Below are 24,653 nucleotides of genomic sequence, written 5' to 3'. Positions count from 1 at the left end.
CAGAGCCCCCTCCCATACTGCAAACCCGTTGGCCTCAGCCCAAACCCCTACCCCAGCTCAGTGAAAATGTATGAGGGTGAGGGAGAGCGAGTGATGGAGGGCAGGGGGATGGAGTAAGTAGAGCAGGGATTTGGGGAAGGGGCAGGGTACATCATGGGTTGCCCTTAAATTCAAAAAGTGATCTTGGGCGTAAAAAGGTCGGAGACCACTGCTGTATATTAATTGATTAGAAATAGACTTAACTATTTTTAAAGTAATTTTACAGCTTGATTCTGCAGCCCTTACTCACTTTGGTGAGCATTTACTCATGAGTAACTCTACTGATATTAAAATATGAGTTGTGTGCTTTTGTTTGTAGAACAAAAAATATTAATTATTATAAAGATTTTTTTACAATAGTTAGCTAATGGTAAAAACAACATTTGGAAAGATCATTAAGTGGTCCACTGAGACCCTCAGCAATTTTCAAGTGGTCCGTGAAAAAAAAAGTTTGAGAACCCCTGAACTAGACTATTCTTGTCAGGTATTTATCTAACCTTTTCTTAAAAACCTCCAAGGATGGAGATTCCACTACCTCTTATAGTAGACTTATCTTTCTAATGTGATGGATGTGCCCTCTCTCCCTCGCCACAGCAGCACCCTGAGCTGGGGCTGGGAAGGAGGCCGTCTCTCCCTAGCAGCCGCAGTCCTGGAGCTGGGCAAAGTCGCCTCTTTCTCTGGCCGCCCCAGCTCTGCACATCCCAAAGTCACCCCACCCCCTCTTCTCACCCCACTGCCCTCACCCATCTACCCCCTATTCCCCTCAAGGCCACCACCTCACCTTACATGTGCATCTTCTCCAGACACCTAATTAATGGAGCCACGCCTGCATGGTTCCACTAATTGAGAGGGCGGCCCTTCGTTCTCTTGTGTGCAGCCTCCCAGGCACACACCTTAGAGGGGACCATGGCGACCACCTGAATGGAGCTTGCAGACCACAGTTTGAGAAGCTCTGGTCTAGTTATTACATAGTCCTGTCTTGAGTGAAGGGGACTAGAGTAGATGACCTATTGAAGTCCCTTCCAATCCTACTCTTTTACAATTTTTATCTTCTATACAATATGATTTAAACTTTCTACGAGACCACCACCAAATATTTGGTTTGTCACTTTTTGCTACACTAGTTGGAGAACAGACTCACCTTTTTAGCAGGAGAACTTGGTTTAAAGGGGTGTGCAACTGGCTTTTCTGGGGTTGGTTTCTTAGCTGGTGGCAAAGGTTTATCATCATAATATGGATTTAAGTCAAAATACTCCCGAGGATAGAGATTTAACTTGAAAGGCCCTCCTTTAACCAAACGCAGATGGTCTTCATGCGCCTTCTGTAAAATAAGTAGTTTTAAAGGTATCGCCTTGGGCATTTTTACCTCAGATTATTCTGATTAGAAAAAAATAAAAAGAGATTTAAATTCAGTCTTGAAAAAAACGTACTTTTAGCCATGTATTTAACGTAATTTCCTCTGCCAGTATTAATTCTGGCTTCCACATATACATTAGGCACTACGTAATGCATAACAAAACAATCCATTGAGCACAACAAATGCTAGGAAACTATGACACTCTTGAAGAATTTAAGGACTTCTTCAAATAAGTAAATTTAAAAACTCTTTAAGATCTCAAATTAATTAATGGACACATGGTACATGTATGGACTTTAACATTACAAATACAGTACAACCTTGCTAATTCATGCTAACGATGGGGAGCAAATTTTCACTGCTTAATGAAGAAGAAACAAATGTTGCCCTCCTCCGGAGGACAGAGGTACCTGTGGCAACCAAAACAACGTGGTTCTACTGCATGAGGAGAAGGCAGGATTTGGGGAGTTATACAATTGGTGGTACACCTTTCTTTAATTTAAATTTAGAGCTTGCAAAATGTGCCAGATTGACAACCCAGGAGAATTAAGTTCTTTATTTATCCTCCAGCTTCACCACAATGACTGGCTCTGGCTACGGGTTGTGGAGACCAACCACCTCTAAAGCCAAGAGCATACTTCATTCTCTAAGTCCATTCAGTGTCTGATATTTCTCTTTTGTGTTTTATTTGAAGAGCTAAGCAGAGAACTTGTCTGGAGTCCACCATAGTGTGGTGACTGTGTGAAACTTAGGTCTTGTCTTCACTACTGTGCTGCATCGGTGTAGCTGCATCTGGTGAAGATATGATTCATCAACAGGAGAGGGTTCCCCCATCGATGTAATTATTCCACCTCAACAAGAGGTGGAAGCTATGTCGGTGAGGTAGTGTCTCCCATCAACATAGCCGGGTATAGACATGGCTTTAAATCAATGTCACTTATGTAACTGAGGGGGGTGGTTTTTTCACGCCCCTGAATGACATAAGTTACATCAACTTAAGCGGTAGTGTAGACAAGTCCTTAGTCATTCTGGATCATTCCTCCCCTATTTGTGGTCACACTTGTATTAGGTTACATGCTTCTAATCAGAGATGAGCTCCAAACAAACCCTAAATCTAAACACCCTCAGACTTCACAGAGTTCAGTTCTGGATCTGAACTTTGCAACTTGGGCCCAAACTACCAAAAAACTTTGCAAGTTGGGTCATTCAAACTAATAAAAAATTAACCTTTGCTAACCCAAATGTGAACTAGTACCAAACAAAACCCCAATCCTGATGCTGAAACTTTTAATATATGTATAGTAAAAGCTACTTTATCTGGCACTTCACCAACCGGAAAGCTCTATAAACTGGCATTTCTGATCTTTACTGAAATTCTGGTTTATAGTTTGGTTGGCACAGGGCTGGCAGTAAGTTGGGGCACAAGAGAGGGTGTGAAGCGTGGGCTCTGAGAGGGAGTTTGGGTGTGGAAAGGGTTTGGGGGTGCAGGGTGCTGGATCTGGGGGCTGCTCACCTTGGGGGGCTCCTCGCAAGCGGCGACCTGTTCCAGCTTCTCCTAGGCGGAGGCGCAGCAGGCAACTCTGCATGCTGCCCCCATCCTGCCCTAGCACTAGTTCCACAGCTCCCATTGGCTGTGAACTGCGGCCAATGGGAGCTGTGGGGAGGGGTGCCTGCAGGTGAAGGCAGAGCACTGAGCCGCCTGCTGCACCTTTGCCTCGGAGTGGCTAGGACAGGGAGCCACCTGAGGTGAGCACCCCTGGATCTGGCACCTGAAACCCCTCCCGCACCCCAACCTGCTGCCCTGAGTCCCCTCCTACACCCAAACTCCCTCCCTCTTAGTTAACTGGCATTTTTCACTTACCAGCACCCCAGTTCCCCCAATATGCCAGACAAAACAGCTTTTACTGTATTTTTCCCCTCAAAATCTCAATTTAACTCCAAACAGATATTAGTTTGTGGTAAAAATATAAAGCTCAAAATACTTATTCCTATGGCAAAAAAGCTCCCTTTCAGCTATCATTGTTCCCATATATGATTAAAAATATACAGTATTAGTGAGACTGACACATATAAATAGAGCAGCCTTCTCATATTTACTAAGTTATAAAGTGAAATACAGATGATACGCTCTATGTTTGTACAACCCCTAACCATGACTGGGGTTCCTAGGAGCTACCACAATACAAATAAAAACAAACAAATAAATACATAATAATTAATAATAATTAATTTGGGTTTCTCTCTCTCTCAATTCAATACTTTGGGTCAAATCCTTAGCCCACTGCACAGCCTAAGCAACAGAACTCTGTACTGGGGTGAGTAAGAGAGAAAGGAATAATATATTTAACAAAAAAAGGCAATTTATCTGCAGTCCAGTTGGTAAATAAATAAATACTGGTTGCTTTAGGCTAAAAGAAAAACTATAGGAAAGGTAAACTGTTTGCAAATAGTGATTAAATAAAGTTACTGAATAATTTTACCTTTGCATTCATTTTTCCGCTTTCATACACATCACTTGAGTGTGGATACTGTTTGCCTATGGTAAGATTTGGATATCTGTGTAAAGAAAATTAGTAATGGTGACCTCAAAGTTCAGCATTTGATTAAATACTATTCAGGAAATGATACTGAATGTTTTACCCATATCCAGTTCCTTTCTTTCCAGGACTTGTGTAAAGGTTCTTTCCAGGAGGAGCATATGCTGTTTTCCCTCTTAGTTGTGCACTGAAGAATGGATATGGGCCACCTATAGTTCCATAATAAGTACCCATTCCACATCTGAAATATAAAATAAACACATAATACAATAATTATTGTTAATAACAATAAATTAATAATTAGTACCCATTCAGTGCTAATCAGCTTCAAAATTCTGAATGATATTAATTGAAAAACAAGCAACTAACATTTTTTGACTAAACATATAAAACTTGAGGTTCTGTTTATTCCACACGTACAACAATGATCCTAAAAAAGAACAGGTGTACTTGTGGCACCTTAGAGACTAACACATTTATTTGAGCATAAGCTTTCGTGGGCTACAGCCCACTTCTTTGGATCCTATGCACAGTGTGGTAGAGGCACACAATAGGAGCAGAGGGAACAGAGTTAAAGTTTTGGGGCACCTTAGCTGTGCATGTCCAAACCTGTCAATGTTTGGCTTTTGGTTTGTTTGCTTTAAATTTTCTCTTAATGTGTTCCTGCTTTCCACTGTTGTTGTTTTTATGTCAATCTTATATTAAGGGTATTTTTAGGTATTTACAACCTTAACTATATTTTACCAATATTTTTGTATTGAATTTCCTACTGTATGTTTTCCCAACATTTTTTAAGAATGAAGAGGTACTCTCAGGATCAGGTAGGTAGGGTCTTCAGAGGAATTTCCTGATGCGGGGCTTAAAATCTCTGCCAGGGATTAGCTTCAACTATTCATGTCCCCAATATGCATTTTATCAAAGGGCATGCAGGCTCTGACACATATTTTATAACAGCCCACATCAGCCATTTAAGCATATGAAAACAAATCTTAATATATAAAAACTTCCATCAGTGTCCCCCAAACTAGTGAAAGGCACTGCTCATTATCAAAAGCAACGGCAAACAAATTTGAGATTTTGCTGTTATAGAAAACAAAAGTTGGAAGAACTTTAAAAACGTGATCAATAGCTCATTTTCATAACTACAATTATAAAACCCATTTTCAGATATTTATATCTTTGCCAAACTTTAAACATTCAGAAGGACATTTTCCATGTTGAGTGTCTGTTTGAAGCTGATTTTTTTCCTGTACCGTTTCAGCCAAAATGGTTGAGTCATTTTAGAGAATGAGGCTAAAGAAAGATAAATTGTTTTGATAAATAGCTTATTTTCCTAACTACAATTTCTTTAAAAATACTTCAAAACAAATTAATTTTAAATTGAAGGTGGAGGAAGAGTTGTTTTGCCCACAGTAAAAAAGTCTGGCTACTTTTTCTTTGAAATGTGCTGGTGCCCCCGCTTTAGAGCAGTGATTCTTAACCAGGGATACGTGTACCCTGGAAGTAGGGGTACATCAACTCATCTAGATATTAGCCTAGTTTTACAACAGCCTGCATGAAAAGAAGTCAGTACAAACTAGAATTTAATACGGACAATTATTTGCTTATCCTGCTTTATATACTATATCAGTGTTTCTCAAAATTGGAGTCATGATTTATTTTATAATTATATAGTAAAAATGAGAAAGTAAGCAATTTTTCAGTAATAATGTGCTGTGACACTTTTGTATTTTAATAAAAACAACAAGGAGTCCGGTGGCACCTTAAAGACTAACAGATTTATTTGGGCATAAGGTTTCGTGGGTAAAAAACCACTTCTTCAGATGTATGGAGTGAAAATTACAGATGCAGGCATTATATAATGACACATGAAGAGAAGGGAGTTACCTCACAAGTGGAGAACCAGTGTTGACAGGGTCAATTCGATCAGGGTGGATGTAGTCCACTCCCAATAATAGACGAGGCAATGTCAATACCAAAAGAAGGAAAATTGCTTTTGTAGTACGCCAGCCACTCCCAGTCCCTATTCAAGCCCAAATTAATGGTGTTAAATTTGCAAATGAATTTTAGTTTGCTGTTTCTCTTTGAAGTCTGTTTCTGAAGTTTTTTGTTCAAGTATAGCTACTTTTAAATCTGTTATTGAATGTCCAGGAAGATTGAAGTGTTCTCCTAATGGCTTTTGTATGTTACCATTCCTGATGTCCAATTTGTGTCCATTTATTCTTTTACATAGGGACTGTACAGTTTGGCCAATATACATGGCAGAGGGGCATTTTGTAAGTAATTTATAAGTGAGGTGAAACTTGGGTATGCAAGACAAATCGGCTTCCTGAAAGGCTGAGAACCACTGCTTTAGAGCAGAGACTTGAAATCTGGCAAAGGATGGCTTTTGTGTCAGGAATGGACATTTGGTTGTCCCCATAAAAAAAGAGTTGAATTTGGTTAACTATAAACCTTTAAAAAAACTACAGTTTGCAAATTCTCAGTAGAGATTAGATAAAGATAAACAGGTAAAATCTCCAAAGATTCCATCCTCCCTGGGCGTACTCGGCCTTTTACAGCTCCTAGTGCTTACCAGACTGCACATGCACCATCCTCACAGAGCAATTGAGCATGCTCTAGCCCAGAACTACAGGGATTCAGAAAGACTTCCCCTGTAACAGCTGCTCCCAGTTGCTCGGGGCTGGGGTGGGGCTGGGCACTGCAGCTGAGAGCAGTAGGCAGTCTCTCCTCAGCTCTTGATCACCCCTACCCCCACCCCCACCGCCCCCGCTGGCACTCAGACAGCATGGTGGGGGAACATATCTAATTCTAATGCACGGAGGAGAAAATCCAGGCCAGGAGGGATGGAAACAACTAGATTAGAACAAGAACATTGGTGAGACTGGAGGTGGTGGGGAGAAACAGTGACAGGGAATTGGAGGAAGAGACTGGGACTGATTGTGCAAGGAGAACGGGACTGGGAACTGGGGGCACAGGAAATGCTTGGGCAAGAAGACTGGGAGCTAGTGGGCAAGTACAGGCTGTGACTGGAAGCCAGTAAGGGAAATGGAGGAAGAAAACGAAGCCAGTTGGCTGGGGAGTGGGGAACACTGAGATGAGATGAGGAATTGGGGGCAGGGAGGAACTGGGACTGGCTGGGTAGAGAGGATAAGACAAGCAGACAGTGAGGGAATGTGGAGGGAGACTGAGATTGGATGAGGAGCCCAGGGAAGGAGACTGGGACAGGGAGCTTGTGGGAGAGGGAAGAGAAGAGATCAAATCAGATGAGGAGCTGGGTGTGGTGGGGTCTGGGCCTGACTGGGCACAGAAACTGGGGACCAGAGCCATCCCTAGGGTATGGCAAATCAGGGTGACTGCTCTGAGCCCTGCACTTTGGAGGGCCCCGCACTTCCTGGGGAGGTGGGCAGGGAGGTGAGGCAGGAGTCGGCGGGCGGGGGGCAAGGTGGAGCCCCCACCAACCTCCCCCTGCCCCCAGTGATTCCTGCCCACCAGCAGGCCCCACCAATTAGTGCCTCCCCCTCCCTCCCAGCGCCTACTGCTGATTAGCTGTTTTGTGGCGTCTGGACTTGGCGCTGGGAGTGGAGGGGAGAGGAGCGAGGGCACAGCATGCTCAGGGAAGGGGGCGGAACTGGGTGGGGAAGAGGCAGGATGGTGCCTTGGGGGAAGGGGTGGAGTGGGGGTGGGGCCTGGGCAGAGCCGGGGGAGCACCCCCCAGCAGACAGAAACTGGGTGCCTATGTCCCAGGCTTGCACCCCCTTGAGATGGCCCTGCTGGGGACAAGTTGTTGGGGCGGGAGTGATGGAACAAGGACTGGCTGTGCAAGCAGTTTTGAATAGGTGTTGGGAGTGGGAGAGATTGGAAGTCTGGAGGAAGACTTGGACTTGGAGATCCAACTGAGAAGAGCAGAACTGTCTGGGCAGGGAGACTAGGACTGGGATGAGAAACCTCAAGAGTGGAGACTGGGGCTGCAAAGGTAAGGAGCATGGGACTGAGACAAGGATGCAGGGATGAGGAAGAGACAGGACTGGGACTAGGACAGGTTCAATGGGATGGAGAGGAAGAGATCAAGCTTGAGAGAAACAGGCAGAGAATCATCTGTGCCTACTGGAGCACACTCCCTTCCAGAACCTGGAATGAAACCCAAGATTCCTCTGCTGTCAGCAAATATCCACAAAACCCACTGACAAAATGTTTGTCTTATCTCCCTCTAGCTCAAGTGGCAGAGATCTGTGTGGTGGAATTAAAGGTTCCATGCCTGCTGAGGAACCACATGGGTCAATACTATGCCACATGATGGAATTTTATTTTTGCAGTTTGTTTTTTTAAAATCCTGGGAAATTGCTCACAAAAATTCTATGCTAAAAGAACATTATTAAGGTTGCAAAGTCAAGCACTCAAAAGTAAGGAAATGCCAGAATTAAGGTTTCCTGTGCACCTTTAATTCATCTTCCTTGTGAAGTCTTTAATTATATGATTGCATACTATCTTTAACACAGGACCCCTGCCTGACTGAGTACAGAGATGGATCTGCTTTGTGAATGAACCAGAACTGTATAGTAAGGGATGCTTTTGTCTTTAGGACCCCCGTCTCATTTGTTGCAGAAGTTGTGTAGCGAGTGAGGCAAGGAATAGCAAGCAAGAAATGAAGGGTCTTGTGGTTAAGACAGCTGAATGCTGCCCAGAAGAACTGGATTCTAACCCCTGTCTCTGCCACAGCATTCCTGGGTGATGCTGGCAAAGCAGCAGTGTATATATGTAGCTAGGCTTTATATTTTTATATACAGTTAGTAAACATGGTTATTTAGAATGCAACTGTGTCCATGTGCTCTCCTCATATTATTAATGTTGTATAGAGTGCAAAGACACGATAATTTGTCTATTATTCAGTATGCATTCCTTGACTTTTGAATATCCCCTGCAAACAGCTCACCCTCAAAGATTATCCCTACGCCTAGTAAGAAGAGAGTGGTGTAGGCTCTGTGTGAGGTGCAAAGTCACCTTTATATTATGGATAAGGCTACCATTTTTTCACGGAGGTTGTGGAAGTCAGCCCTATCGGCTAGGAGCCACAGAGTAGCACCTCGTCCGCCCCCGCCCCCGGAGCTCTCGGCCGCCTTGGGTAGTGGGGTCCCCCCGCAGCTCTCTGCCACTCTGGGCAGTGTCCCCCATGACCAACATAGGCTCCAAGATCCCCCCCACAAAAGCTCCAAGCTGCCACAGGCAGTGGGGCCACAGCTCTAAGCCACCCACGAGCTCTGAGCCACCGAGGGCAGCAGGGGCCCTCGGAGCTTGGAGCAGCTGCTGCAGCTGCCCAACCTCTGCAGGTGGTGTGGAGACCCCATACCTGAGCTTCCCCTTTTGTCAGGGATATTTTTAGTAAAAGTTATGGACAGGTCACAGGCTTCTGTGAATTTTTCTTTATTGGCTGTAACCTGTCCATGACTTTTACTAAAAATATCTGTGACAAAATCTTAGCCTTAATTATGGACACACATACATTACAGTGTATACAGAATAAGTGTACATTTGGGAACACAGACGCAGAGTGGGGATATTATGCCTGGTTGTGAATACCTCCCAGAGTCTGGCCCATAGTTTTTAATATCCCTTTAAGACAATCCTTGTGTTTTAATAAATGGATTAGACATCTTACATTTCTTTAAATATAACAGACTTTTTCCCATGCCTGTCTGTATTTTAATTAAAAAGCCCCAAAAGCAAGAAAACTTCTCAGTCCAATAACAGTTACATGAACTCTTGCTCTAACTGTAATTATGTGACGCTACATGGGATCTTTGTTCAGACAGATAAATATTTTCATCTAAAAAGCTCAAACGCACTGTAGGCTATTTATGTCTCCGTATCCTCTGACCAGCTCAGTCACAGAGGTGTCACCCCAGGATGTTTTCAATAGGTGGTACTTTTATCCTGGTTGTGTTCATTTGTCTCCAGCACTGTGGACTGATCAGGTATTATAAAAAATCCAAGGTAATGGAACTCTGGCAATGGAAATAGAGAAATTCAGGATAGCGGAGTCTGTTAGTCCCATTTCCCATGATGCAGAACTCTTAGCTCCATACAATATTCTGCTTGAGATCCTTAATGTCTCTCTCTCTCTCTCTCTAAGTTTATGTTGGTTATCAGGTGTATGGATGATGGCAATACTGTGTTTTAACACTGCTTCATTATCATATGTTGTACATATCTTCTCATAAAAACAATACCATACTCTGGTTAACAGTTAACTTTTATAAAAAAGTTATGACAAATTATTTTTAATGCAGCACACATACACACACAAAAAGGAAGCCTTTCCAACACTTACGGCAGTTTGACTCCATTGCTCGGAAGGAAAGCTTTGCCCACATTTTTCTTTGACTCTACCAATCTATATCGCCTCCTTAGTTGCACAGGGTTTGAGTAGGCTTCACCTTCGAAAACCCTCACAAACTGAGGCTCAAAGTAACCTGCCTGAAGAGCTGACAGCATTTTGGTACCCCCAGGTAACATTTGTTTGTTCTTGCTTGCAGCTTCATTGAAAGGGCCTTTAAAACAAGTAAGCATTGTAAATATTCACTTAACTCTACAGATTTAAATTTAGATATGAAAAATGAAGACTGGGTATGGATGGTTCAAAGGGTAATGCAATACAGAACCTTTCACCTGTAAGTCACATGTGGTAGTGACTGATTGCTGATACTATATGGCAACTATTCAGTAACTTAATATATGGAAAATGAATTTGACTCAGTCAAGTTTCTAGTGGCATGCATCCATAACACAAAAATACCATTGCAATTAGCACCTTTTGGAGGGAGGCCATAACTATTCTGCACTAATATCTAGCATTATCTAGCAGAGGAAGGTATAACACGATCCAATGGCTGGAAGTTGAAACTAGACAAATTCAGACTGGAAATAAGGCATGATATTTTAAGTGACAATAATTAGTCACTGGCACAATTTACCAAGGGTCATGATGGATTCTCCATCACTGACCATTTTTAAATCAAAATTGAATGCTTTGCTAAAATATCTAGGAATTATTTTTTGGGAAAGTTCTATAGCCTGCGTTATACAGGAGCTCCGACAAAATAATCACATTGTCCCTTCTGGTGTTGGAATCTATGAACATCACTTCACAAAGGCTGACTCTTACTGAGTGTCAAACTCTGTCATCCTTACTCATCAAGATAATGCCATGAGTAGTTCCAATGAACAAGAGTGAGGATGAAAGAATCCAGCCCTAAGTAATAAATAAATAAATTTCCTATGCACATTGGCCAACTATGAGCAAAGAAAGTAAAGATTACCACTAAATGTAAAGTACTGAAAACATAATCTTACAACAGACGTGCCAGTTGGAGCAGCCACACAGAAAAAACTACCTGCTCTCAGCATCGGCATGTCAGGGGAAGATAAGGCTTTCCATACTGCCAGTTCAGTTTTAATATTACAAATGTAAACAAAGATAACCGAGGAGCAAAACTGTGGAGCAATTTGCTGTTGGATTAAGTCATCATATTAATGCTGTTCTGCAGTTGAGAGTCTCTTAGCAGAATATTCAAAATAATTAAGATAATTTGTATATTGACTGACACAGAAAATTGGTGTCTCATTTTTTGTTTTCTTTCAGCACAGTTGGGAAACAGTTTCAAAGGACCTAATTTCTTAAAACATTCATTTCAAAGAAGTAATTAAATGCTATACATATCTTATAAAGTAATCTAATCTACTTTACCTGGTTTGTCTCAGAGGTTTCATAAATTTTAATTGGTCACCTGTTAATCTAATTTTACATAATTTATCTACCCTTCTCAAAACGCACAGCTATTAATTTAAAATTTGAACCATAAGGACATTTAAAAAAATATGCTGCACGCATTTGGGACGTGCAAATGCTGGAGGGCTACACAAATCTGTGAGTTGACATTTCCAAGGGAAAGAATGCCAATATGAAAAGCCAAAAGAATATGTACTATCGCAGAAGTCTAAAAGTAAATCCACTTGCAATGTCTCTGCATGGAGCAGCTGGAACCCTACCACCACTTACATCCCATGGTGTGATGAGAAGAAGCCCCTGAAAATCTCCACAATTATGGCAGAGAAGGAGGATGAGTCATTGGAGGTGACACGTACTCCCCACCAGCTGGTGGGTAAAGACACACCAGTCATTTCAATAGTATATTTTATTTTATCTGTAACTTGGACAACAAAATGCAGCATATATATTTTTATTAATCTTAATACATAAAACTCAGCTAAACTGAAAAATATTTACCTTTTTTATGCCCTTTTTGCATTTACTGTGATATATTAGACAGACCTCTACTAAAAATGGATTATGCCACACTGCGCAAAGACAGAGAGATCTTTGGTTATTAAAAACCCCAGATGTCTCTAAAAGGATTAATAGAAAAGAGTGAGTCAGTAGAAAGACAGATTGGACAGCTATTGGAAATATCCTTATTGCTAAAATGAAATGTACTTACGCATATAGTGTGAGGCATATTTATCTCCAATGGTAACATACTCCATTTCACTGAAGAGGCCAATCCTCTCCATGTCAGTTTTTCCTTCTGCAGGCATGGTTGGTTGTGTGTGACAGTTCACTACACTAGAAAATGTAGCTGTTTCTTATGCTCACTGCTTTTACTGCAAAAATGTACAGAGTTACAGTAAAAGTCTGCAACAAGTTTAAGTGTTTAAAATAAAATGTACCATTATGATGCTGAGATTCTCTGGTTCAAAAGTACTAGTTCCTTTACTTTTCTACTGTACTCAGAATGTAACATTAGCTATAAAGTACAGTAACTCCTCGCTTAACGTTGTAGTTATGTTCCTGAAAAATGCTACTTTAAGCGAAACAATGTTAAGGAAATCCAATTTCCCCATCAGAATTAACAAAATAGCAGTGGTTAGGTTCCTGGGAAATTTTTTGCCAGAAGACTATATATATGTATGACGATTGTGTAGCTTGGCTGAGGTGGTGAAGTCAGAGGATGGGATATTTCCCCGGGAATGCCTTATTGCTAAATGATGAACTAGCACTCGGCTGAGCCCTCAAGGGCTAACACGTTGTTAATGTAGCCTCACACTCTACAAGGCAGCAAGAATGGAGGGAGGGGAGACAGCATGCAGAGAGAGACAGAGACACACACAGTGTGTGTGGGAGAGAGAGAGATTGCATTGCCCCTTTAAGTTCGCTGACCCTACTCTAAGTACACTGCCTTTTTCACACCCCGTCTAGACTACGCGCCGTATCGGCGCGTTAAAATCGATTGCTCGGGGATCGATATATCACGTCTGATCTGGACGGGATATATCGATCCCAGAGATCGTTTAGATCGATTCCGGAACTCCACCAAAACAAACGGAGTTCCGGAATCGACATGGCGAGCCGCGCACATCGATCCCGCGCGGTGAAGACGGGTAAGTAAATCGATTTTAGATATTCGATTTCAGCTACGCTATTCTCGTAGCTGAAATTGCGTATCTAAAATCGATTTTCACGCGTAGTGTAGACGTGGCCTCAGTTGATCAGCAAGTTGAGACAGCAGCTGCTGTCAGCAAGCTCCCTTTGTCCTGAGCCCTGTCATGTCCCCTGCTGCTCTGTGGAGATGGCCGGACGGAGTAAAGGAGCAGGAGTGGAGGGGAGGGGGACACCCTGACATTAGCACCCCTCTTCTCTCCCCCACACCCCTTTACGCAGGAAGCAGGAGGCTCCCAGGCAGAGGGCAGGAGCAGCACAGGGCAGTGGGGAAAGGGACAGCTCAACTGCCTAGCAATGGATAGCCTGCTGGATGGCTGCCGCACAGGGAACTTAGGCAGGCACAAGCTGATGGGGGGCTGCTGATCCACCCTGGTTCCAAGCCCCCATCAGGTAGCTCCAACAGACTGCTCTATCTGCAAGCAGTGGACAAAGCAGGCAGCTGCCAAACAACGTTGTAAGGGAGCATTGCACAACTTTAAAAGAGCATGTTCACTAATTGATCAGCAACATACCAATCAAATAATGTTAACTGGGATGACTTTAAGTGAGGAGCTACTGTAGGTCATAACTGGAGTGGTGATGGTGAGAAGAGGACTGAACTAGACATTGTGGGAGAGAGCTAGCAAGGTTAGTGCTGTGCTTTGAGCACTGGCCTGCTAAATACAGGGTTGTGAGCTCAATCCTTTAGGGGGCAATTTGGGGATTAGTCCGGCTTTGAGCAGGGGGTTGGACTAGATAACCTCCTGAGATCTCTTCCAAGCCTGATATTCTATGATCACATGTCTTTTGGAAAAATCAATATGAAACAGATAGGGCCCACATTCACCTCTGTTGTAACTGCATTCAACTCTTATTAAAATCTCTGGATCCAAATTTGCTAAGTACCCTTAAAATATTGAGATCAGGGATCTGAGTAGCGCAGATCATTGGTAAGGATATGCAGGACAGCATCTCCTTTTGCTTTCTAGATTACCTTCGGCTGTGCTTTGTAGTCATCCTTGGTTAACAATGCGCAGGGGTAGTGCAAGGAGATGTGAAGCAGTTTTGGGATCCTTATTGTGGTAACCTAAATCCTGATCCTGAGAAGTGCTGACCACCTACAATTCCCACTGATTTAAAAAATGTAACTGATTGAGATCAATGGCAGCTGTGGGTGCTCAGCTCTTCTCAGATCAGTCCTCTAATCAGCATACAAAGAGACCACTGAGCACTGCATTAAGAATATATGCTGTGTAACTTTTCAAGGGGTATAATATATTTTACCTGCCTCTCAGGGATGTTGATCAATTTAATGTATTAATATTGGTAAACCTCCTTGGATGGAAGATGTTTCAGAAGCGCAATGTACTGTTAAGAAAGTAAAAAATGATTTTAAAATGATGATGTAACCACCAGTTACATATAAAACACACACGTATAATTGCATCAGTTTACATACATGTAAATATATTTTCGTAACTATAATTACATCAACATATGAATAATCGATGCATAAATATCATTATCGCATAAATTATTGCATATATTTGCATGATTAAACAATTTGCATGAAATCTTCCTTGACAGTAACGACTGTTAATTGCAGTGGTTGAGGTGAGCCGCACAGAGGAGCACTAAGCAGCAGCACACGCTTTAAGGAGGACGTCTGGACTGATTTCTCACTCACCTCACATCAACCCCAACAGGTGTGTTGCAGAGCGTCAGCAGCAGCCCCCTCCTCTCTGCATCCCCAGACGGCGGCGGCGGCAGCTTCTGAGAGGGACGGGACTCTACCCAGGGCTCTTTGTTGATGCAGTTGCTCTGGATTCCGGAAAGTCCAACAACACATAAACAGCATTTCAGTACTGCCCACCCCATCGGTCGAGCCCTGTTGGTGTAGTCCAGAGGCTGCGCGCATCCGCGCTGCATCTTGGGAATTGTAGTCCCGTCCTGCAACGCCTTCACTCACATGATCTGCCGTGGCGTTCTCGGCTTGCTGCCTTTCTTTTGCTTGGAGTGACACGTCAGACCTTGCGGCGCGTGCAAGGGAACCGGCCTGTTCCAACCCCCCCATCGGGGCGGGGGAGAGGCGCGTGCGGACTATGAGTACGGTGCTGACAGACGTGGTGAGTCCGCGCCGCTGGGGTGGGCAAAACAGCGGGCCAGGGCGCTTCTGCTGTGCGGGGAAGGGGCGGCCGGCCCGGTGCATGCTGGGAGCTTCTCGCCCACGTGGTGCTCGCCGTCGACTTCTTGTCACCTCGGGTCTAACGATCGCGGCCTGGCCCGTTCTCGAGGGGCTGCAGCTCGGAGCGACCCTGGTGCCACCGCATCGCCAGCCTGTAGCTTCCTCTGCGCGGGCTCCCACCCCGGCACGTGCAGGGCCTGTCCTCGCCTGCATCACCGCTCCCGCCTTGGTTCAGCGCCAGGCTCCTGCCCCCCGTGTGTCCCTGCCTGCTGCACCCTCCGTGCTTTGCCTGCGGGTGAGCCTGGGACCCTCCCGGGTAAATCACCTTCCCTGGGACCCCTCCCAGCCTCCAGTTATGAGCCTCCTTGTGATGATGTAACCATCTAATTTAGGCATCAGTCCTGCATGGAGCGCCACGTGGTCAGACGCCTTGCCACCCCCCCCCCCCCCCCACTGCATGGCTGCTATCAGGTAAGCTAATTGTTATTCATCTTCCTCCTTCCTCCCCCCCCCCACGCGCAGCCCCTTTGAATTCAGAAACCTATGTGATGCTTTACAGGAGCAAGCCCTTATGCTGTTAGCTCCTCAAGACAGATTTTGTCATATGACATGTTTGAAAGTGTTTTGCACACCTGGTAGCATATAAATGTATATGTGTGTTGTTGAGCCCACTGTTGAAATAAATTATGCTACTTAAAGGTCAAATTTTGGTGTGGGTTTGTTTTTTTTTTTAAGGATTTTTTTGAAATGACCACCAATATAATGAACATGTAGTTTAGATGTAACTTTATCAAGAAGTTTACTTTATTGGGCAGGTCCATGCTTCATGGAAAGACTGGAAGCTTTAAAGCAGGGGTGGGGAACCTGTGGCCCACTGCTTCATTTCATCCTGCCAGTGGCAAGTCTTGATGCCGCAGGCCAAAAGCCTTGAGCCTCGGTGTCCCCCTGGAGGGCTGGAGCCACAAGCACCAGCTCGCCCCACTGCGGTGGGTAGCTAGGGTTAGCTCCAGCTCCCAGAAGCGACAGGCATGTCCCTGCAGCCCTTAGGAACAGGGGCAGTCACAGAAGCTCTGTGGATTGCCCCAGCCCCCAGTGCAGGATCTGCAGATCCTGTTGGCCAGGAACTGCAGCCAATGGGAGCTCTGGGCATGGGCAGCATGCACCGTGCAGAGCCCCTTGGCCTGTCTGCCTAAAGTCTGGACACAGTGGCCGCTTCCAGGAGCACCCTGGAGCCAGGGCAGACAGAGAGCCTGCCTTTGCCCTGCTGCACTGCCAACTGGGAGCCGCCTGAGGTAAGCACCACTTGGCCCGAACCTGCAACCGAAACTCCCTGCACCAGCCCTGAGGCCCCTTCCACACCCAAACTCCCTCCTGGGGCCTGCACCCCAAACCTCCTTGCACACCCCAGCCTTGAGCCTGCTCGTACACTCCAAACCACCCACACCCCAGCTGGAGCCGTCACCCCCTCCCACCCCAGCCCAGAGCCCCTTCCTGCACACTGAACCCCACATTTCTGGCCCCAGCCTGGAGCCTAGGGGAAGCCCCAAGCCTCTGCATGCCGCCATGGGGCTGTGTGTGGCCTGCAACTGATCCCCAACTTTAAAGCTTAACTACATGTTGATACTGCTTAAGTGGTGGTAACACTTCAGATAAATTTCCCACGTGCACATTATCTTTCTATAGTTTGTTTCTTCTCATGTTTCTATTTAGAATGTTTTTAATGGAAGTCAAATATGTGTTATACATGGAATTGAAATAAAACAATTAAAATACAGGGCTAGCTTTGAACCCAGAAGTTTCCCACACTTGGTCACCAAAGAGAAATGTGGTAATAGTTCTGTATTTGCAAATGGTCTTTCTTTGGCTATCTTTGCAGCTCTTCAGCAGCAGCTAACTGGCAAAGCCCCTTCTGTATGTTCACTGAGCCCTCATGAGTCCAGAAGTTTTGAGTTCTTCCTTATTAGTTGCTGAGACTGTTGCTTCCCTTCCAAAATGAACAGTTGAAGAAGATAGTAGAGAGGAAATTTCCTGTTACCTGCTGCAGTGTCCCAGCATTGTAGATGGGAGGCCTTCCCCGTCTAATCTGCCAAATTAATCAGCAGAGCAGTTCCAGTCCTGCCTTCAGCTGGGAAGTAGAGGCAAAGATGGGAAACACAAAATGGAATCTAAAACCAAACAATGACAAATTTAAAGGAGCAGGAGTTCTACTCTAAAAACACTTCCTGGATTTAAAAAAGTATGCGGTTAATACCTGTGTGATAAAAAGTAATCTTGTTTTAATGAGTCATGTTCTCATTGTAACTTTTGGGAAACATTACTGAAGTAACTGTCTTATGCCACTCATTTCTAGTAACTTTATAACTCAACTTCTTTTTTCTCTATAGGTAATTCTGGAAACTATGGACATACTCTTTAGAATAAGAGGAGGCCTAGATCTTGCATTTCAGCTGGATACTACTGATGGTGTGTCTATATGAATATCATAGAATCACCTCATAAGAGTGTACAGTCTGAATAGAAGAGAATTAACTCACCACAGTGGATATAATAATTTTGTCACCTGCTCACCAAATATTTAGGATTTCTCTCCAAACCGTAAAGGATCAGTGCATGAAGTTGATTTCATTTTTTGACCTCCCTCTCATGTTTCATTTCCTAACAACTTATTCCCTTTCACTACGCACTTTTTTTTTTTTAGTTTCAAACAATACCAAAATCAGTAATTTTAGGTCTTTTTTTTTTATTATTATTTCCAAATTTATATCACTTATGGGATGTGCTTTGGGACCATTTTTGACTTACCTCACCCTTCCCTAAAATCTTTGTGAAACCCCAACAATCAAAAATTGTTTTGGAGTGACACTTACTTACAACGAATTCAGGTAGAGCAAAACTCCAGGTGACACTGTAAACAAGAGGTGGGCAGCATTATCTCCTGCAAATTGTAACCAAACTTGTTTGTCTGAGATATTGGCTGAACAAGAAGTAGGACTGAATGGACTTGTAGGCTCTAAAGTTTTACATTGTTTTATTTTTGAATATAGTTTCTTTTTACATAATTCTACATTTGTAAGTGCAGATTTCATGATAAAGCGATTGTATTACAGTACTTGTGTTAGGTGAATTGAAAAATTCTATTTTGTTTTTTACAGTGAAAATATTTGTAATCAAAAATAAATATAAAGTGAGTACTATACACTTCGTATTCTGTGTTGTAACTGAAATCAATATATTTGAAAATGTAGAAAACATTTAAATATTTAAATTGTATTTTTTATTATTTAACAATGCAATTTATCATGCTATTAATCTCTTAATTTTTTAATTGCGTGATTAATTGCAATTTTTTTAATCGCTTGACAGCCCTATTAACAATGCTTTTTTTGATGTGTGAACCAGAATATAATCCAGCACAGTCTTCTCTAGGCGTGTTGACTCTGCAAGGGTAACAGAAATAAAAGGCAATATAACAATTTTGTTCAATCACTAGAGCAGGGGTGGCCAAATTGTGGCTCATGAGCAACAAGTGGCTCTTTTATAAAGTGCAACTTGTGGATCCCTCCACACTTTCTGCCCCCACCCCTCCCATTCTGTGCTTTCCAGACTGTGTGGGAGAGCTCAGGGTTTCTGCCCTGTGGTGGGGTAGAGGCTTCTGGTACTAACAGGGGGGCTCAGTTTAAAGGTTTGGCCCCCACCCAACAGCTTGAGTCACACCCACCAAGCACACTGCTCCCTCTTACCTCCGCACCCCCTCCCTGCAACTTATAGGTGTTAGCTCCTCCTGGAGAAGCAGCAGCAAGCAGTTGGGAGCTGAAGGGAGGGGCTGCTGCTTTAGCTCCGCAGGGAGAGGCAGCAACAAAAAATAGTGGCTTTTCCTGCAACTCCCAGCTATTTGCCACTGCCTCTCCCCACGGGCCGCAGCTTGCCTGCTCCAGCAGCTGCCGTTCAGGGAGGGGGCCCTGCAGCACCATGTGACCATGCGGGGCCTGCAAACCCGGCAAAAATGGAGAGTGGAACATAACCCCATGCGCTCCCTCCATGCGTCGCCTCTGGCTTCTGCCCAGCGGGGAGGGGAGCCTCAGGGCTTCAACCCCATGCAGCGTACCTGCCTGGGCTTGGGGCTGAAGCTCCAAGACCTTCCTCCCTGTAGCGCTGAAGTCTTGAGCTTGGACAGGCGCATCCTGGCCCTTAAACTTCTGAAGATTGGTGTATGTGGCTTGGAGGGTCAGTAAGTTTGGCCACTCCTGCACTAGAGTAAGCAGATACGATTTTTGTATATAGTTGGAGTAGGTCTGGTAAGTAAAAAGAAGCCAGCTGAAATCCTGGTCCCATTGATTTCAGTGGAGTTTTGCCATTGACTGCAGTGGGACCAGGATTTTTGCTCACTATTTTCACATAGCCATTTGTCTGATTATAGCAAAACTTCCTCTTTTTTTTCCCCAAGGACAAAATTAAACATTTTAACTTTAAATGTTAAATAATTTAAAGCTGTAATAAAAGTTAGGGAATTATTTGAATAACACTAATTATGTCCTCATTCTGTTTTAGAGACTTCAGCGAAAAAGGCAGTAAAATACGTTTTCAGTGATCTGTCGACCAAACTGTCTTCAAATGTGCTGGTTTTAAGAATTTGCCATAGTTCAGTGTATGTATGGCCTAACAGCAGTATGAACACAGTTCCATCAGAACTGACTGATAATTCTGTTTGTAAGGAGATAATACGATTTATTCAGTAAGTATATTTGAAACAATGGGTATATCATAATTTTTGTAATAGATTAATTTCATATTATTAGTTTCTCTCTGCTAATATTGCAGATTTGACCAAGAAGATGAGACTAAAAGAAAACTTGCAAAAAAGAAGGATAAAAAGTTCCAAGATACGGTATATATTCCACCCATCTTAACAGCTTAGAACAAGGAAATGCTCTTTTCTCACAAGCTGATCCACCCAGGCAAACATTTCCATCCACAGAGAATGCCATTGAAGTCAACTGTGCTCTGCATGAATGCTAAGATCCACCTGCACAGATGAGCGTGCAGAAGCAGGCCCATAGTCTTTAATACAGTTAGATATCTTATCTAGTTATTTGTTTCTGACCCCTGACATTGTTCAAAAATGCATCTTCCTTTCATCTGTCTCTCATTACGTCTAACTGGGGTTGTGAAGGGCCTGTTTTGGAGTTCTTAACTTTTCCTGTCTCTGAAGCCCCTTCATCTTCATGGGTCTTATGAATCTACTTTTTTCTTCCATCCCTCCTTGGTGCATGTATTGTTGGACACGTATTATTGGTGCATGTAACTGTCTTTATTCTTTTCAGCAGCAGATAGTAAATGTAGACCTTATGTTGGAAATGACATCTCCTTTGGCAGCTGTAGCCCCAGTCATTGAAAGGGAAAACAAGAGACACCACTATGTTAACATGACCTTACCAATTGATGTTGTTGTTTCTGTTTCTCCAGAAGAGCCATGGAGGAAGTAAGTATAATACATCTTTGAGTTGTATTTTTGAGTTCGCTTTAGTTTGTTATTTGTCTGTGCTTTCTAAATAAAATTGTGGATACTAAAGCTACATCAGCATATAATTTAGCAATTTTTAATATAGGTAGAATATGGAATAAAATTGAAATCTTTTTAGAGTGTTTGAAAGCCCTCACAATAGACATACCTTGGTTTAATGAGTGTGATCGTGTGATCATCCCTATTATCTGTAATGAATTCAAAGTTTCTGATTAAGGCTAAGATTACGTTATGGATATTTTTAGTAAAAGTCATGGTGGACCGATCACGGGCAATAAACAAAAATTCACAGCCCGTGATCTGTCCGTGACTTTTACTATAAATACCCATGATAACTAAATCTCTGCTCCTAGGGCCCCACTGCTCTGGGGGCCCCCTGCTCCAGCAGTGGGGGCTGACTGCCCCAAGTGGCCCACTACTCCAAGGCCCCCGGGGACCACTTTCCTGAGGGCCTCTGGGGCAGCTGCTCAGGCCGCCCCTGGGACCGCTGATACTTGGGTGGTCCCTGGGATAGCCCCCAGCACTGCTGCTCGGGCGATCCTTGGGGCCAACTGCCTGGGGCCACCTGAGCAGCAACTGATGTGGCTGCTCCAGCAGTGGCCAGTGCAGCTGGCCACAGGGCACCTGAGCAGCTGGCTCCAGGGTCAGCGACACTGGCTGCTCCAGTTGCAGAAGTCATGGAGGTCACAGGAAGTCGTGGAAGTGGTAGTGGTATATTTACATTTTATTTCACATATAGGGTTTTATTATCCCCTAGTGTTATGTGATTTAATGTTCATTAGGGTTTTTGGAGCAAATTGTTGTTTAACATAATGTCTGATAATTATACCAATTCATTATCAGTAGCAGAGAATCCTGTGGCACCTTATAGACTAACAGACGTTTTGGAGCATGAGCTTTCATCCAAATGATACAGTTCGTGTGGCGATCTGGAAGCCTACTTTTGCCTGATCTCCGACTCACAGAATACTTCCAGGACAACAGCCTGAACAGTGATCTGATACACAGGTTACCCTCCCGCACAACTAGCACAAGAAGGAAAACTCCACATGGACTCCTGCCTGAGGGTGGAAATGACAGTCTGGACCGTTACAGTGAATGCTTGTCCGCCGTGACGTGCCACAGGGCGAAATTTGTGGAAAAACAACCAGTTGTTGCCTCATAACCAAGTTCGTTTGCAGACGCAATGCCATCCCAGCCTCAGAAACCACCCTGACATTTCATCAAACAGGCTGATAAAGGAGGTGCTGTTGTCATCGTGAACAGGCTTGACTACCAAAAGAGGCCCATAGACAACTCTTCCATACAATTTTCTACAGGATCCTCAGATCCCAACTGCTATGGAATACTCCTGAAGCAATACTACCATCTACTCATGGACCACTCCTCTACTATCTACCACCGGAACAATTCATACCTCTTTGAGCCGCCGACCAGGTCCTATCTACTACCCAAGATCCAACCCCGGGAAATCCTGGAACGCTCCATTCATCTCGGGATTGGCACTCTCACTTGAGGACCGTCTGGTAAGTATGTTGAACTCTCTACTTCAGACTTTCTATGCCACAGCACTCCCAGCTATCTCGTGACACCACTGATTTCCTGAGAAACTACAGTGCAACTGGTCACCTCCAGGAAACAGCATCCTAGCCACCATGAATGTTAGAGGCTCTTACACAAACATCCCATACACAGATGGATACAAGCTGTCAGGAACGTATCCCTGAATGATGCACAGCACAACTGGCTGCTGAGCTCTGTGTCCTTTTATACTCACATCACACTATTTCAAATTTGATGAATTATATATCTCCAGATCAGTGGCTTATGAGATAACTTTCCGAGTGGCTGTTACCATATCATGCTAGACGCTCCTGCCCCACAAGTTGCCAATATTTTTATTGGCTGACCTTGGATAACAACGCTTCCTCAGCTCTCGTCCACTTCAGCCCCTTCTCTACCTTTTCCTTGCTGTGGGGCTCGCTCTCATAGAGCCTGAGAGGTAGACTCTAGAAAATTCACACTATGTGCTCTCTCCTAGCAAGATATAACACAACAACCATTACCCTTCAGCCTGGACAATCTACTACGGTTAGGTCACTTTCTAGACCCTCGGTGCAAATAAGTGATTGGTGTCACCTTAAACACCCTATACTGAAAGCTACGACGCTATGGCCTACCTTTCATGCCTCCACTTCCATCCTGGGATCTCTCTCTTTTATCCAAATGATACAGTTCGTGTGGCGATCTGGAAGCCTACTTTTGCCTGATCTCCGACTCACAGAATACTTCCAGGACAACAGCCTGAACAGTGATCTGATACACAGGTTACCCTCCCGCACAACTAGCACAAGAAGGAAAACTCCACATGGACTCCTGCCTGAGGGTGGAAATGACAGTCTGGACCGTTACAGTGAATGCTTGTCCGCCGTGACGTGCCACAGGGCGAAATTTGTGGAAAAACAACCAGTTGTTGCCTCATAACCAAGTTCGTTTGCAGACGCAATGCCATCCCAGCCTCAGAAACCACCCTGACATTTCATCAAACAGGCTGATAAAGGAGGTGCTGTTGTCATCGTGAACAGGCTTGACTACCAAAAGAGGCCCATAGACAACTCTTCCATACAATTTTCTACAGGATCCTCAGATCCCAACTGCTATGGAATACTCCTGAAGCAATACTACCATCTACTCATGGACCACTCCTCTACTATCTACCACCGGAACAATTCATACCTCTTTGAGCCGCCGACCAGGTCCTATCTACTACCCAAGATCCAACCCCGGGAAATCCTGGAACGCTCCATTCATCTCGGGATTGGCACTCTCACTTGAGGACCGTCTGGTAAGTATGTTGAACTCTCTACTTCAGACTTTCTATGCCACAGCACTCCCAGCTATCTCGTGACACCACTGATTTCCTGAGAAACTACAGTGCAACTGGTCACCTCCAGGAAACAGCATCCTAGCCACCATGAATGTTAGAGGCTCTTACACAAACATCCCATACACAGATGGATACAAGCTGTCAGGAACGTATCCCTGAATGATGCACAGCACAACTGGCTGCTGAGCTCTGTGTCCTTTTATACTCACATCACACTATTTCAAATTTGATGAATTATATATCTCCAGATCAGTGGCTTATGAGATAACTTTCCGAGTGGCTGTTACCATATCATGCTAGACGCTCCTGCCCCACAAGTTGCCAATATTTTTATTGGCTGACCTTGGATAACAACGCTTCCTCAGCTCTCGTCCACTTCAGCCCCTTCTCTACCTTTTCCTTGCTGTGGGGCTCGCTCTCATAGAGCCTGAGAGGTAGACTCTAGAAAATTCACACTATGTGCTCTCTCCTAGCAAGATATAACACAACAACCATTACCCTTCAGCCTGGACAATCTACTACGGTTAGGTCACTTTCTAGACCCTCGGTGCAAATAAGTGATTGGTGTCACCTTAAACACCCTATACTGAAAGCTACGACGCTATGGCCTACCTTTCATGCCTCCACTTCCATCCTGGGATCTCTCTCTTTT

At 44.0% G+C, this 24,653-nt stretch overlaps 3 protein-coding genes across 15 annotated transcripts in view; 1 reads left to right on the top strand and 2 right to left on the bottom strand.

The window, feature by feature from the left end:
• The window catches only part of CFAP96 (cilia and flagella associated protein 96), a 68,362-nt gene extending 53,025 nt beyond the window's left edge, over positions 1-15,337 (bottom strand). For 4 of the 9 annotated variants that reach the window (XM_075066415.1, XM_032800375.2, XM_032800372.2 and 1 more), the window contains exons 1-7: positions 15,096-15,178; positions 14,693-14,776; positions 12,429-12,591; positions 10,262-10,481; positions 4,037-4,174; positions 3,877-3,952; positions 1,181-1,360 (exon numbers count right to left, since the gene is read on the bottom strand). In XM_075066415.1, the coding sequence (XP_074922516.1) occupies positions 1,181-1,360; positions 3,877-3,952; positions 4,037-4,174; positions 10,262-10,481; positions 12,429-12,525 (711 nt within the window). In that variant the 5' untranslated portion in view covers positions 12,526-12,591; positions 14,693-14,776; positions 15,096-15,178. Of the gene's footprint in view, positions 1-1,180; positions 1,361-3,876; positions 3,953-4,036; positions 4,175-5,820; positions 5,957-10,261; positions 10,482-12,217; positions 12,398-12,428; positions 12,592-14,692; positions 14,777-15,095 lie in introns of those variants that run through there. The other 5 variants (XM_032800373.2, XM_075066417.1, XM_032800379.2 and 2 more) reach the window with 5 other exon arrangements.
• A 36-nt stretch (positions 15,338-15,373) lies between these two features.
• The window catches only part of UFSP2 (UFM1 specific peptidase 2), a 26,331-nt gene continuing 17,051 nt past the window's right edge, over positions 15,374-24,653 (top strand). For 2 of the 5 annotated variants that reach the window (XM_075066410.1, XM_032800351.2), the window contains exons 1-5: positions 15,374-15,534; positions 17,978-18,056; positions 20,142-20,325; positions 20,412-20,478; positions 20,915-21,072. In XM_075066410.1, coding sequence (XP_074922511.1) covers positions 15,511-15,534; positions 17,978-18,056; positions 20,142-20,325; positions 20,412-20,478; positions 20,915-21,072 — 512 coding nt within the window. In that variant the 5' untranslated portion in view covers positions 15,374-15,510. Of the gene's footprint in view, positions 15,535-16,408; positions 16,886-17,977; positions 18,057-18,995; positions 19,039-20,141; positions 20,326-20,411; positions 20,479-20,914; positions 21,073-24,653 lie in introns of those variants that run through there. The other 3 variants (XM_075066409.1, XM_032800352.2, XM_032800356.2) reach the window with 3 other exon arrangements.
• ANKRD37 (ankyrin repeat domain 37) overlaps positions 18,297-24,653 on the bottom strand; it is a 27,714-nt gene continuing 21,357 nt past the window's right edge. Inside the window, exon 5 of the mRNA XM_032800380.2 lies at positions 18,297-19,030. Coding sequence (XP_032656271.1) covers positions 18,942-19,030 — 89 coding nt within the window. The 3' untranslated portion in view covers positions 18,297-18,941. The remainder of the gene's footprint in view (positions 19,031-24,653) is intronic.

Source organism: Chelonoidis abingdonii, chromosome 5 (assembly GCF_003597395.2).
Source record: "Chelonoidis abingdonii isolate Lonesome George chromosome 5, CheloAbing_2.0, whole genome shotgun sequence".
Lineage (NCBI taxonomy): Eukaryota > Metazoa > Chordata > Testudines > Testudinidae > Chelonoidis > Chelonoidis abingdonii.
Note: the sequence above shows the minus strand (reverse complement) of the source record. Positions and strands in the feature narration are given on the sequence as shown.